General features: G+C 48.4%; 1 protein-coding gene across 1 annotated transcript in view; it reads right to left on the minus strand.

Moving 5' to 3' along the window:
- Window positions 1–14,526, minus strand: part of LOC106593497 (ras-related protein Rap-1b) — a 125,043-nt gene that overhangs the window by 14,452 nt on the left and 96,065 nt on the right. The window contains exons 4-5 of the mRNA XM_045700194.1: window positions 13,346–13,402; window positions 8,281–8,421 (exon numbers count right to left, since the gene is read on the minus strand). Of these exons, the coding sequence (XP_045556150.1) occupies window positions 8,281–8,421; window positions 13,346–13,402 (198 nt within the window). The remainder of the gene's footprint in view (window positions 1–8,280; window positions 8,422–13,345; window positions 13,403–14,526) is intronic.

The raw sequence follows: 14,526 nt of genomic DNA on the forward strand, positions 1-14,526 counted from the left end.
CACAGCTGAGTTAGTATCCTCTCCTGGTTTACTGTAGAGAGAGAGAGGAATGAAATGAAACACACAGCTGAGTTAGTATCCTCTCCTGGTTTACTGTAGAGAGAGAGAGAGAGGAATGAAATGAAACACACAGCTGAGTTAGTATCCTCTCCTGGTTTACTGTAGAGAGAGAGAGGAATGAAATGAAACACACAGCTGAGTTAGTATCCTCTCCTGGTTTACTGTAGAGAGAGAGAGAGAGGAATGAAATGAAACACACAGCTGAGTTAGTATCCTCTCCTGGTTTACTGTAGAGAGAGAGAGAGAGGAATGAAATGAAACACACAGCTGAGTTAGTATCCTCTCCTGGTTTACTGTAGAGAGAGAGAGAGAGGAATGAAATGAAACACACAGCTGAGTTAGTATCCTCTCCTGGTTTACTGTAGAGAGAGAGAGAGAGGAATGAAATGAAACACACAGCTGAGTTAGTATCCTCTCCTGGTTTACTGTAGAGAGAGAGAGAGAGGAATGAAATGAAACACACAGCTGAGTTAGTATCCTCTCCTGGTTTACTGTAGAGAGAGAGAGAGAGGAATGAAATGAAACACACAGCTGAGTTAGTATCCTCTCCTGGTTTACTGTAGAGAGAGAGAGAGGAATGAAATGAAACACACAGCTGAGTTAGTATCCTCTCCTGGTTTACTGTAGAGAGAGAGAGAGGAATGAAATGAAACACACAGCTGAGTTAGTATCCTCTCCTGGTTTACTGTAGAGAGAGAGAGAGAGGAATGAAATGAAACACACAGCTGAGTTAGTATCCTCTCCTGGTTTACTGTAGAGAGAGAGAGAGGAATGAAATGAAACACACAGCTGAGGTAGTATCCTCTCCTGGTTTACTGTAGAGAGAGAGAGAGAGGAATGAAATGAAACACACAGCTGAGTTAGTATCCTCTCCTGGTTTACTGTAGAGAGAGAGAGAGAGGAATGAAATGAAACACACAGCTGAGTTAGTATCCTCTCCTGGTTTACTGTAGAGAGAGAGAGAGGAATGAAATGAAACACACAGCTGAGTTAGTATCCTCTCCTGGTTTACTGTAGAGAGAGAGAGAGGAATGAAATGAAACACACAGCTGAGTTAGTATCCTCTCCTGGTTTACTGTAGAGAGAGAGAGAGAGGAATGAAATGAAACACACAGCTGAGTTAGTATCCTCTCCTGGTTTACTGTAGAGAGAGAGAGAGGAATGAAATGAAACACACAGCTGAGTTAGTATCCTCTCCTGGTTTACTGTAGAGAGAGAGAGAGAGGAATGAAATGAAACACACAGCTGAGTTAGTATCCTCTCCTGGTTTACTGTAGAGAGAGAGAGAGAGGAATGAAATGAAACACACAGCTGAGTTAGTATCCTCTCCTGGTTTACTGTAGAGAGAGAGAGAGGAATGAAATGAAACACACAGCTGAGTTAGTATCCTCTCCTGGTTTACTGTAGAGAGAGAGAGAGGAATGAAATGAAACACACAGCTGAGTTAGTATCCTCTCCTGGTTTACTGTAGAGAGAGAGAGAGAGGAATGAAATGAAACACACAGCTGAGTTAGTATCCTCTCCTGGTTTACTGTAGAGAGAGAGAGAGAGGAATGAAATGAAACACACAGCTGAGTTAGTATCCTCTCCTGGTTTACTGTAGAGAGAGAGAGAGAGGAATGAAATGAAACACACAGCTGAGTTAGTATCCTCTCCTGGTTTACTGTAGAGAGAGAGAGAGAGGAATGAAATGAAACACACAGCTGAGTTAGTATCCTCTCCTGGTTTACTGTAGAGAGAGAGAGAGAGGAATGAAATGAAACACACAGCTGAGTTAGTATCCTCTCCTGGTTTACTGTAGAGAGAGAGAGAGGAATGAAATGAAACACACAGCTGAGTTAGTATCCTCTCCTGGTTTACTGTAGAGAGAGAGAGAGAGAGGAATGAAATGAAACACACAGCTGAGTTAGTATCCTCTCCTGGTTTACTGTAGAGAGAGAGAGAGAGGTATGAAATGAAACACACAGCTGAGTTAGTATCCTCTCCTGGTTTACTGTAGAGAGAGAGAGAGAGGAATGAAATGAAACACACAGCTGAGTTAGTATCCTCTCCTGGTTTACTGTAGAGAGAGAGAGGAATGAAATGAAACACACAGCTGAGTTAGTATCCTCTCCTGGTTTACTGTAGAGAGAGAGAGAGGAATGAAATGAAACACACAGCTGAGTTAGTATCCTCTCCTGGTTTACTGTAGAGAGAGAGAGAGAGGAATGAAATGAAACACACAGCTGAGGTAGTATCCTCTCCTGGTTTACTGTAGAGAGAGAGAGAGAGGATGAAATGAAACACACAGCTGAGTTAGTATCCTCTCCTGGTTTACTGTAGAGAGAGAGAGAGAGGAATGAAATGAAACACACAGCTGAGTTAGTATCCTCTCCTGGTTTACTGTAGAGAGAGAGAGAGAGGAATGAAATGAAACACACAGCTGAGTTAGTATCCTCTGCTGGTTTACTGTAGAGAGAGAGAGGAATGAAATGAAACAACTCCTGGAGAGTTGGTCTGTAACCTCCCTCTAGTCTCTAGACATGGAGAGTTGGTCTGTAACCTCCCTCTAGTCTCTAGACATGGAGAGTTGGTCTGTAACCTCCCTCTAGTCTCTAGACATGGAGAGTTGGTCTGTAACCTCCCTCTAGTCTCGAGACATGGAGAGTTGGTCTGTAACCTCCCTCTAGTCTCTAGACATGGAGAGTTGGTCTGTAGTGGTCTAGTCTCTAGACATGGAGAGTTGGTCTGTAGTGGTCTAGTCTCTAGACATGGAGAGTTGGTCTGTAGTGGTCTAGTCTCTAGACATGGAGAGTTGGTCTGTAACCTCCCTCTAGTCTCTAGACATGGAGAGTTGGTCTGTAACATCCCTCTAGTCTCTAGACATGGAGAGTTGGTCTGTAACCTCCCTCTAGTCTCTAGACATGGAGAGTTGGTCTGTAGTGGTCTAGTCTCTAGACATGGAGAGTTGGTCTGTAACCTCCCTCTAGTCTCTAGACATGGAGAGTTGGTCTGTAACCTCCCTCTAGTCTCTAGACATGGAGAGTTGGTCTGTAACCTCCCTCTAGTCTCTAGACATGGAGAGTTGGTCTGTAGTGGTCTAGTCTCTAGACATGGAGAGTTGGTCTGTAACCTCCCTCTAGTCTCTAGACATGGAGAGTTGGTCTGTAACCTCCCTCTAGTCTCTAGACATGGAGAGTTGGTCTGTAACCTCCCTCTAGTCTCTAGACATGGAGAGTTGGTCTGTAGTGGTCTAGTCTCTAGACATGGAGAGTTGGTCTGTAACCTCCCTCTAGTCTCTAGACATGGAGAGTTGGTCTGTAACCTCCCTCTAGTCTCTAGACATGGAGAGTTGGTCTGTAGTGGTCTAGTCTCTAGACATGGAGAGTTGGTCTGTAGTGGTCTAGTCTCTAGACATGGAGAGTTGGTCTGTAGCCTCCCTCTAGTCTCTAGACATGGAGAGTTGGTCTGTAGCCTCCCTCTAGTCTCTAGACATGGAGAGTTGGTCTGTAGCCTCCCTCTAGTCTCTAGACATGGAGAGTTGGTCTGTAACCTCCCTCTAGTCTCTAGACATGGAGAGTTGGTCTGTAGTGGTCTAGTCTCTAGACATGGAGAGTTGGTCTGTAGACTCCCTCTAGTCTCTAGACATGGAGAGTTGGTCTGTAACCTCCCTCTAGTCTCTAGACATGGAGAGTTGGTCTGTAACCTCCCTCTAGTCTCTAGACATGGAGAGTTGGTCTGTAGTGGTCTAGTCTCTAGACATGGAGAGTTGGTCTGTAGTGGTCTAGTCTCTAGACATGGAGAGTTGGTCTGTAACCTCCCTCTAGTCTCTAGACATGGAGTGTTGGTCTGTAGTGGTCTAGTCTCTAGACATGGAGAGTTGGTCTGTAGCCTCCCTCTAGTCTCTAGACATGGAGAGTTGGTCTGTAGTGGTCTAGTCTCTAGACATGGAGAGTTGGTCTGTAACCTCCCTCTAGTCTCTAGACATGGAGAGTTGGTCTGTAGTGGTCTAGTCTCTAGACATGGAGAGTTGGTCTGTAACCTCCCTCTAGTCTCTAGACATGGAGAGTTGGTCTGTAACCTCCCTCTAGTCTCTAGACATGGAGAGTTGGTCTGTAACCTCCCTCTAGTCTCTAGACATGGAGAGTTGGTCTGTAGCCTCCCTCTAGTCTCTAGACATGGAGAGTTGGTCTGTAGTGGTCTAGTCTCTACACATGGAGAGTTGGTCTGTAACCTCCCTCTAGTCTCTAGACATGGAGAGTTGGTCTGTAGCCTCCCTCTAGTCTCTAGACATGGAGAGTTGGTCTGTAGTGGTCTAGTCTCTAGACATGGAGAGTTGGTCTGTAACCTCCCTCTAGTCTCTAGACATGGAGAGTTGGTCTGTAACCTCCCTCTAGTCTCTAGACATGGAGAGTTGGTCTGTAGTGGTCTAGTCTCTAGACATGGAGAGTTGGTCTGTAGTGGTCTAGTCTCTAGACATGGAGAGTTGGTCTGTAACCTCCCTCTAGTCTCTAGACATGGAGAGTTGGTCTGTAGTGGTCTAGTCTCTAGACATGGAGAGTTGGTCTGTAGTGGTCTAGTCTCTAGACATGGAGAGTTGGTCTGTAGTGGTCTAGTCTCTAGACATGGAGAGTTGGTCTGTAACCTCCCTCTAGTCTCTAGACATGGAGAGTTGGTCTGTAGTGGTCTAGTCTCTAGACATGGAGAGTTGGTCTGTAGTGGTCTAGTCTCTAGACATGGAGAGTTGGTCTGTAACCTCCCTCTAGTCTCTAGACATGGAGAGTTGGTCTGTAACCTCCCTCTAGTCTCTAGACATGGAGAGTTGGTCTGTAGTGGTCTAGTCTCTAGACATGGAGAGTTGGTCTGTAGTGGTCTAGTCTCTAGACATGGAGAGTTGGTCTGTAACCTCCCTCTAGTCTCTAGACATGGAGAGTTGGTCTGTAACCTCCCTCTAGTCTCTAGACATGGAGAGTTGGTCTGTAGTGGTCTAGTCTCTAGACATGGAGAGTTGGTCTGTAGTGGTCTAGTCTCTAGACATGGAGAGTTGGTCTGTAACCTCCCTCTAGTCTCTAGACATGGAGAGTTGGTCTGTAGTGGTCTAGTCTCTAGACATGGAGAGTTGGTCTGTAGTGGTCTAGTCTCTAGACATGGAGAGTTGGTCTGTAGCCTCCCTCTAGTCTCTAGACATGGAGAGTTGGTCTGTAGCCTCCCTCTAGTCTCTAGACATGGAGAGTTGGTCTGTAGTGGTCTAGTCTCTAGACATGGAGAGTTGGTCTGTAACCTCCCTCTAGTCTCTAGACATGGAGAGTTGGTCTGTAGCCTCCCTCTAGTCTCTAGACATGGAGAGTTGGTCTGTAGCCTCCCTCTAGTCTCTAGACATGGAGAGTTGGTCTGTAGCCTCCCTCTAGTCTCTAGACATGGAGAGTTGGTCTGTAACCTCCCTCTAGTCTCTAGACATGGAGAGTTGGTCTGTAACCTCCCTCTAGTCTCTAGACATGGAGAGTTGGTCTGTAGTGGTCTAGTCTCTAGACATGGAGAGTTGGTCTGTAACCTCCCTCTAGTCTCTAGACATGGAGAGTTGGTCTGTAACCTCCCTCTAGTCTCTAGACATGGAGAGTTGGTCTGTAGTGGTCTAGTCTCTAGACATGGAGAGTTGGTCTGTAGTGGTCTAGTCTCTAGACATGGAGAGTTGGTCTGTAGTGGTCTAGTCTCTAGACATGGAGAGTTGGTCTGTAACCTCCCTCTAGTCTCTAGACATGGAGAGTTGGTCTGTAGCCTCCCTCTAGTCTCTAGACATGGAGAGTTGGTCTGTAGTGGTCTAGTCTCTAGACATGGAGAGTTGGTCTGTAACCTCCCTCTAGTCTCTAGACATGGAGAGTTGGTCTGTAACCTCCCTCTAGTCTCTAGACATGGAGAGTTGGTCTGTAACCTCCCTCTAGTCTCTAGACATGGAGAGTTGGTCTGTAGTGGTCTAGTCTCTAGACATGGAGAGTTGGTCTGTAGTGGTCTAGTCTCTAGACATGGAGAGTTGGTCTGTAGCCTCCCTCTAGTCTCTAGACATGGAGAGTTGGTCTGTAACCTCCCTCTAGTCTCTAGACATGGAGAGTTGGTCTGTAGCCTCCCTCTAGTCTCTAGACATGGAGAGTTGGTCTGTAGTGGTCTAGTCTCTAGACATGGAGAGTTGGTCTGTAACCTCCCTCTAGTCTCTAGACATGGAGAGTTGGTCTGTAACCTCCCTCTAGTCTCTAGACATGGAGAGTTGGTCTGTAGTGGTCTAGTCTCTAGACATGGAGAGTTGGCCTGTAACCTCCCTCTAGTCTCTAGACATGGAGAGTTGGTCTGTAACCTCCCTCTAGTCTCTAGACATGGAGAGTTGGTCTGTAGCCTCCCTCTAGTCTCTAGACATGGAGAGTTGGTCTGTAGTGGTCTAGTCTCTAGACATGGAGAGTTGGTCTGTAGTGGTCTAGTCTCTAGACATGGAGAGTTGGTCTGTAGTGGTCTAGTCTCTAGACATGGAGAGTTGGTCTGTAGCCTCCCTCTAGTCTCTAGACATGGAGAGTTGGTCTGTAGTGGTCTAGTCTCTAGACATGGAGAGTTGGTCTGTAGTGGTCTAGTCTCTAGACATGGAGAGTTGGTCTGTAACCTCCCTCTAGTCTCTAGACATGGAGAGTTGGTCTGTAGCCTCCCTCTAGTCTCTAGACATGGAGAGTTGGTCTGTAGTGGTCTAGTCTCTAGACATGGAGAGTTGGTCTGTAGTGGTCTAGGAAAGCACGCCCAAGGCCACTTCCTGTGTAACTGCGTTTTAACCCCGTGTGACCTGGCCTGAAGCCCAGGCATTCTGCATCAAGGTGTACATGTATGGGCAGGAACACACACATTCCATCTTCCCAAGGTAGCAGAATGCCATCTCCCCAAGGTAGAGGCATTCCATCTTCCCAAGGTAGAGCATGCCATCTCCCCAAGGTAGAAAGATTCCATCTTCCCAAGGTAGAAGAATGCCATCTCCCCAAGGTAGAGGCCTTCCATCTCCCAAGGTAGAAGAATGCCATCTCCCCAAGGTAGAAGTATGCCATCTCCCCAAGGTAGGAGAATTCCATCTTCCCAAGGTAGTAGAATGCCATCTCCCCAAGGTAGAAGCCTTCCATCTCCCAAGGTAGAAGAATGCCATCTCCCCAAGGTAGAGGTATGCCATCTCCCCAAGGTAGAGGTATGCCATCTCCCCAAGGTAGAAGAATTCCATCTTCCCAAGGTAGAAGAATGCCATCTCCCCAAGGTAGAAGCCTTCCATCTCCCAAGGTAGCAGAATGCCATCTCCCCAAGGTAGAAGTATGCCATCTCCCCAAGGTAGGAGCATTCCATCTTCCCAAGGTAGTAGAATGCCATCTCCCCAAGGTAGAAGCCTTCCATCTCCCAAGGTAGAAGAATGCCATCTCCCCAAGGTAGAAGTATGCCATCACCCCAAGGTAGAGGCTTCCATCTCCCGAAGGTAGAAGAATGCCATCTCCCCAAGGTAGAGGAATGCCATCTCCCCAAGGTAGAAGAATGCCATCTCCCCAAGGTAGAAGAATGCCATCTCCCCAAGGTAGAAGTATGCCATCACCCCAAGGTAGAGGCTTCCATCTCCCCAAGGTAGAAGAATGCCATCTCCCCAAGGTAGATGAATTCCATCTCCCCAAGGTAGAAGAATTCCATCTCCCCAAGGTAGAGGTATGCCATCTCCCCAAGGTAGAAGCCTTCCATCTCCCAAGGTAGCAGAATGCCATCTCCCCAAGGTAGAAGTATGCCATCTCCCCAAGGTAGGAGCATTCCATCTTCCCAAGGTAGAAGAATGCCATCTCCCCAAGGTAGAGGTATGCCATCTCCCCAAGGTAGAAGAATGCCATCTCCCCAAGGTAGAAGAATGCCATCTCCCCAAGGTAGAGGTATGCCATCTCCCCAAGGTAGAGAAATGCCATCTCCCCAAGGTAGAAGAATGCCATCTCCCCAAGGTAGAAGAATGCCATCTCCCCAAGGTAGCAGCATTCCATCTGCCTAAGGTAGCAGCATTCCATCTGCTCTCCTAGGATCTCAGTGTATATGTGTGAGTGTAGTGTAGTTGTGACTTTTTCTGTGTCTGTGTGTGTGTGTGTGTGTGTGTGTGTGTGTGTGTGTGTGTGTGTGTGTGTGTGTGTGTGTGTGTGTGTGTGTGTGTGTGTGTGTGTGTGTGTGTGTGCATCCCTGCATGTGTGTGTGGTAACTTACATCGTCAGTGTCTTTGACTCGGAGGATCTGTTCTCGTAGGTCTTGCAGATCGTTGAAGGTGGACTGGGCTGTGATGGAGTACACTAACGCAAAGCCCTGGCCATTCTTCATGTACAGATCTCTCATTGCTGTGAATTGTTCCTGTGGAGGAGAGAGAGACATACAGGAAGCTAAAGACTTGTCATTAGGGGTGATAACATGGGTAAGGATCCAATCTAAAGCCTAGTCATTAGGGATGATAACATGGGCAGGGATCCAATCTAATGCCTGGTCATTACGGGTGATAACATGGGCAAGGATCCAATCTAAAGCCTGGTCATTACGCGTGATAACATGGGCAAGGATCCAATCTAAAGCATGGTCATTAGGTGTGATAACATGGGTAAGGATCCAGTCTAAAGCCTGGTCATTACGCATGATAACATGGGCAAGGATCCAATCTAATGCCTGGTCATTACGCGTGATAACATGGGCAAGGATCCAATCTAAAGCCTGGTCATTAGGGATGATAACATGGGCAAGGATCCAATCTAAAGCCTGGTCATTACGGGTGATAACATGGGCAAGGATCCAATCTAAAGCCTGGTCATTACGCGTGATAACATGGGCAAGGATCCAATCTAAAGCATGGTCATTAGGTGTGATAACATGGGCAAGGATCCAATCTAAACGCTTATCATTTGGGGTGATAACATGTGCAAGGATCCCATCTAATGCTCTGTCATGATAACATGGGCAAGGATCCCATCTAAAGCCTGGTCATCAGGGATGATAACATGGGCAAGGATCCCATCTATAGCCTGGTCATTAGGGATGATAACATGGGCAAGGATCCCATCTAATGCTCTGTCATGATAACATGGGCAAGGATCCCATCTAAAGCCTGGTCATTAGGGATGATAACATGGCAAGGATCCCATCTAGAGCCTGGTCATTAGGGATGATAACACGGGCAAGGATCCCATCTAGAGCCTGGTCATTAGGGATGATAACATGGCAAGGATCCCATCTAGAGCCTGGTCATTAGGGATGATAACACGAGCAAGGATCCCATCTAGAGCCTGGTCATTAGGGATGTTAACACGGGCAAGGATCCAATCTAAAGCCTGGTCATTAGGGATGATAACATGGCAAGGATCCCATCTAGAGCCTGGTCATTAGGGATGATAACACGGGCAAGGATCCCATCTAGAGCCTGGTCATTAGGGATGATAACACGGGCAAGGATCCCATCTAGAGCCTGGTCATTAGGGATGATAACACGGGCAAGGATCCCATCTAGAGCCTGGTCATTAGGGATGATAACACGGGCAAGGATCCCATCTAGAGCCTGGTCATTAGGGATGATAACACAGGCAAGGATCCATCCAATGCTTTTCTCTTTATCTTGTGTAAATATTTGCCTTGCCCTGCACACTTACATCACCTGGCTTGGATGGGGTGAGCCTCAGTATCATTCCAACTGAGTTAACAAGATGTTAGAGCACAGTAGAGATACTGAAGACAGTGTGGAGGAGGAGGAGGCTGATCACAGTAGAGATACTGAAGACAGTGTGGAGGAGGAGGAGGCTGATCACAGTAGAGATACTGAAGACAGTGTGGTGGAGGAGGCTGATCACAGTAGAGATACTGAAGACAGTGTGGAGGAGGAGGAGGCTGATCACAGTAGAGATACTGAAGACAGTGTGGTGGAGAAGGAGGAGGCTGATCACAGTAGAGATACTGAAGACAGTGTGGTGGAGGAGGAGGCTGATCACAGTAGAGATACTGAAGACAGTGTGGTGGAGGAGGAGGCTGATCACAGTAGAGATACTGAAGACAGTGTGGTGGAGGAGGAGGAGGCTGATCACAGTAGAGATACTGAAGACAGTGTGGTGGAGGAGGAGGAGGCTGATCACAGTAGAGATACTGAAGACAGTGTGGTGGAGGAGGAGGAGGCTGATCACAGTAGAGATACTGAAGACAGTGTGGTGGAGGAGGAGGAGGCTGATCACAGTAGAGATACTGAAGACAGTGTGGTGGAGGAGGAGGAGGCTGATCACAGTAGAGATACTGAAGACAGTGTGGTGGAGGAGGAGGAGGCTGATCACAGTAGAGATACTGAAGACAGTGTGGTGGAGGAGGAGGCTGATCACAGTAGAGATACTGAAGACAGTGTGGTGGTGGAGGAGGAGGCTGATCACAGTAGAGATACTGAAGACAGTGTGGTGGAGGAGGAGGAGGCTGATCACAGTAGAGATACTGAAGACAGTGTGGTGGAGGAGGAGGCTGATCACAGTAGAGATACTGAAGACAGTGTGGTGGAGGAGGAGGAGGCTAAGGTGACTGTTTACACCACCGCTGCATCGCACTGCGTCACCATAATGAGGGGTAGCCACCGTCGTCGTTAAGGTGACTGTTTACACGGCAGAACCTCAAAGGCCATTAGGTGTTGTTAGAGACGACCGTGGCGGGGCGATAGGAGTGGGGGGTGTGATGGTGGAGGTGTGATGGTGGAGGTGTGATGGTGGGGGGTGTGATGGTGGGGGTGTGATGGTGGAGGGGGGTGTGATGGTGGAGGTGGGTGTGATGGTGGGGGTGTGATGGTGGAGGTGTGATGGTGGGGGTGTGATGGTGGGGGTGTGATGGTGGAGGTGTGATGGTGGAGGTGTGATGGTGGAGGGGGGTGTGATGGTGGAGGGGGGTGTGATGGTGGAGGTGGGTGTGATGGTGGGGGTGTGATGGTGGAGGTGTGATGGTGGGGGTGTGATGGTGGGGGTGTGATGGAGGTGTGATGGTGGAGGTGTGATGGTGGAGGGGGTGTGATGGTGGAGGTGGGTGTGATGGTGGGGGTGTGATGGTGGAGGTGGGTGTGATGGTGGAGGTGGGTGTGATGGTGGGGGTGTGATGGTGGGGGTGTGATGGTGGGGGTGTGATGGTGGAGGGGGTGTGATGGTGGAGGTGGGTGTGATGGTGGGGGTGTGATGGTGGAGGTGGGTGTGATGGTGGAGGTGGGTGTGATGGTGGAGGTGGGTGTGATGGTGGAGGTGGGTGTGATGGTGGAGGTGGGTGTGATGGTGGAGGTGTGATGGTGGAGGGGGGTGTGATGGTGGAGGTGGGTGTGATGGTGGAGGTGTGATGGTGGGGGTGTGATGGTGGAGGGGGTGTGATGGTGGAGGTGTGATGGTGGGGGTGTGATGGTGGAGGGGGTGTGATGGTGGAGGTGTGATGGTGGAGGGGGGTGTGATGGTGGAGGTGTGATGGTGGGGGTGTGATGGTGGAGGGGGGTGTGATGGTGGAGGTGTGTGTGTGTGTGTGTTATTTGAACTGCAGACTAAAGGTGGTGTGTGCTTGCCATTCTCTGAGTGCAAAAGTAACGCAAAGCCGTTTAACAAAACCAGAGGTCAGGTGACTCACACAGTCGTCTTTGCAATTCACAAGTGATATCTGTTGTCAGTACTGTTAAAACGGTGGTTAATAGCGTGAGAGTCAAACGCATCTGTTTCCAAACAGAGGAAACACATTTTAAAAAGGTCACATGACCTGAGTCCCAAACGGCACCTTATTCCCTATATAGTGCACTACTTTTGATAGAGAGCCATATGGGCCCTGGTCAGAAGTAGTGCACTATGTAGGGATTAGGGTGCCATAGCAACAGTGTTCCACTCATTGGGGGAAACACCAGCTGAGATTCTATCGGTATCTTTCTTTCATATTCACAGGAACATGATTTTGGCACTGACCCTTTCCTCCAGATTCAACTGGAATGACACGTTCTGATTCTGAGCTTGAATTTACAAATGCATTTCACAGATTTGTCATTTTGGTTGAAATAAGTTAACATCTTTTTTTTTGAGGGTATATTTAAAAGGAGTCGTGATAAGCGAATCTGTTTGTTTAGATTGGATTATGTTGTGTGAGAGGCGTTCTCTATCATTGCCAAGCCTCTGTTGTAAACAGTCACGGGGACTGAGAAACTGTCGTCCATCTTGGCTCTAACTCTGTGTGGTTGGAGCCAATCGGGTGCAGAGAGACCAAGGAAACCATTGGCCACCTGTCACCACCACAGAGAAGCACAGGGGGCTGTCTCTCTCTCGCTGTCTGTCTCTCTCTGTCTCCTCCATCCATCTCTCCTCAGCTAGCGGAAGAGGAAGGGGATTTGAGGAAGCAGCGAGAGCATCCTTATCCCTTTCCTCTTCCTTGTGTCATGGTAAATATGGTTCCCAGTGGAACTGTATGAATCTGAAGTAAGCATTTCTCAGTAAACCCCCATCTCGTATGTCTACCATAACCCCTCCCATCCTCCTCCTGTATGTCTACCATAACCCCTCCTCCTCCTGTAAGTCTACCATAACCCCTCCTGTAAGTCTACCATAACCCCTCCTCCTCCTGTAAGTCTACCATAACCCCTCCTCCTCCTGTAAGTCTACCATAACTCCTCCTGTAAGTCTACCATAACTCCTCCTGTAAGTCTACCATAACCCCTCCTGTAAGTCTACCATAACCCCTCCTGTAAGTCTACCATAACTCCTCCTCCTCCTGTAAGTCTACCATAACTCCTCCTGTAAGTCTACCATAACCCCTCCTGTAAGTCTACCATAACCCCTCCTGTAAGTCTACCATAACTCCTCCTCCTCCTGTAAGTCTACCATAACCCCTCCTGTAAGTCTACCATAACCCCTCCTGTAAGTCTACCATAACCCCTCCTCCTCCTGTAAGTCTACCATAACCCCTCCTCCTCCTGTAAGTCTACCATAACCCTTCCTCCTCCTGTAAGTCTACCATAACTCCTCCTCCTCCTGTAAGTCTACCATAACCCCTCCTCCTCCTGTAAGTCTACCATAACTCCTCCTCCTCCTGTAAGTCTACCATAACTCCTCCTCCTCCTGTAAGTCTACCATAACTCCTCCTCCTCCTGTAAGTCTACCATAACCCCTCCTCCTCCTGTAAGTCTACCATAACTCCTCCTCCTCCTGTAAGTCTATCATAACCCTTCCTCCTCCTGTAAGTCTACCATAACTCCTCCTGTAAGTCTACCATAACCCCTTCACCCCCTCCTCCTCCAACCCTCCTGTAGGTCTCTTACCGTCCCTGCAGTGTCCAGAATCTCCAGCATACACTGCTGCCCGTCCACCTCCACTTGCTGCAGAGAGAGAGACAGAGAGAGACAGACAGAGAGAGAGACAGAGAGAGAGAGAGAGAGAGAGAGAGAGAGAGAGAGAGAGAGAGAGAGAGACAGAGAGAGAGGCAGAGAGAGAGGCAGAGAGAGGCAGAGAGAGAGACAGAGAGAGAGAGAGAGAGAGAGAGAGAGAGAGAGACAGAGAGAGAGGCAGAGAGAGAGAGGCAGAGAGAGAGACAGAGAGACAGACAGAGAGAAAGATAGAGACAGAGAGAGAGAGAGACAGATACAGAGAGAAAGACAGAGAGAGAGAGAGAGAGAGAGAGAGACAGATACAGAGAGAAAGACAGAGACAGAGAGAGACCGAGAGAGACAGAGAGAAAGACAGAGACAGAGAGAGAGAGACCAAGAGAGACAGAGAGAGAGAGACAGAGAGAGAGAGAGACAGAGAGAGAGAAAAAGGCATTATTAGAAGTACATCTGAAACAATTACATTCTCTTATCCCCCCTCCCTCCATCCCTCCACCTTGACCCAAAATCTCTCTCAGTGACTTCCAGGCCTGTGGTACTCCACTGTAATTACCCTCCTCCACCCCCGCTGGGCCCACACCTTGGTTCAGTCCATTACTTCCACCAGGCTCCTAATGGGGAGAGGGGGGGGTCGTTCCATTTATGACCAACGAGAGGGGAAGCCTGCGGTGAGGCCGTTGGTTCAGCCACTGGACAGTGGGGACTCACTACAGATCTGACTGAGAAGGCTCTAGAACTGGACCATCTACAGCCTGGTCCCAGATCTGTTTGTAATCCGTCTTGCCAACTCTTACAGTCTCAATGAACATAGGGAGTCGACAAAAACAGATCTGGGACCAGGCTAAGACCACCTTGACCTCTGTACTGACACAGGGGGGAATTACTTTACTAGTCAGTCACTCTGATTACTGCTGATGTCACTGTCTGTCAACAGCATTAACCTCTAAAGGAAACAGCTGCACTGTAATGATGATCCTGGTCAAACAGACGGGATTTCCACTTCCTGTCTATGTTTCAGCTGCTACCCTCCTCTCCTTTCTGTAGTAAGAACGTCTCAGCGCCTCCGTAACAGTCCCGTCTCAGCGCCTCCGTAACAGTCCGTCTCAGCGCCTCTGTAA

The sequence above is a fragment of the Salmo salar genome, chromosome ssa17 (assembly GCF_905237065.1).
Source record: "Salmo salar chromosome ssa17, Ssal_v3.1, whole genome shotgun sequence".
In the NCBI taxonomy this organism is placed as follows: Eukaryota; Metazoa; Chordata; class Actinopteri; order Salmoniformes; family Salmonidae; genus Salmo; species Salmo salar.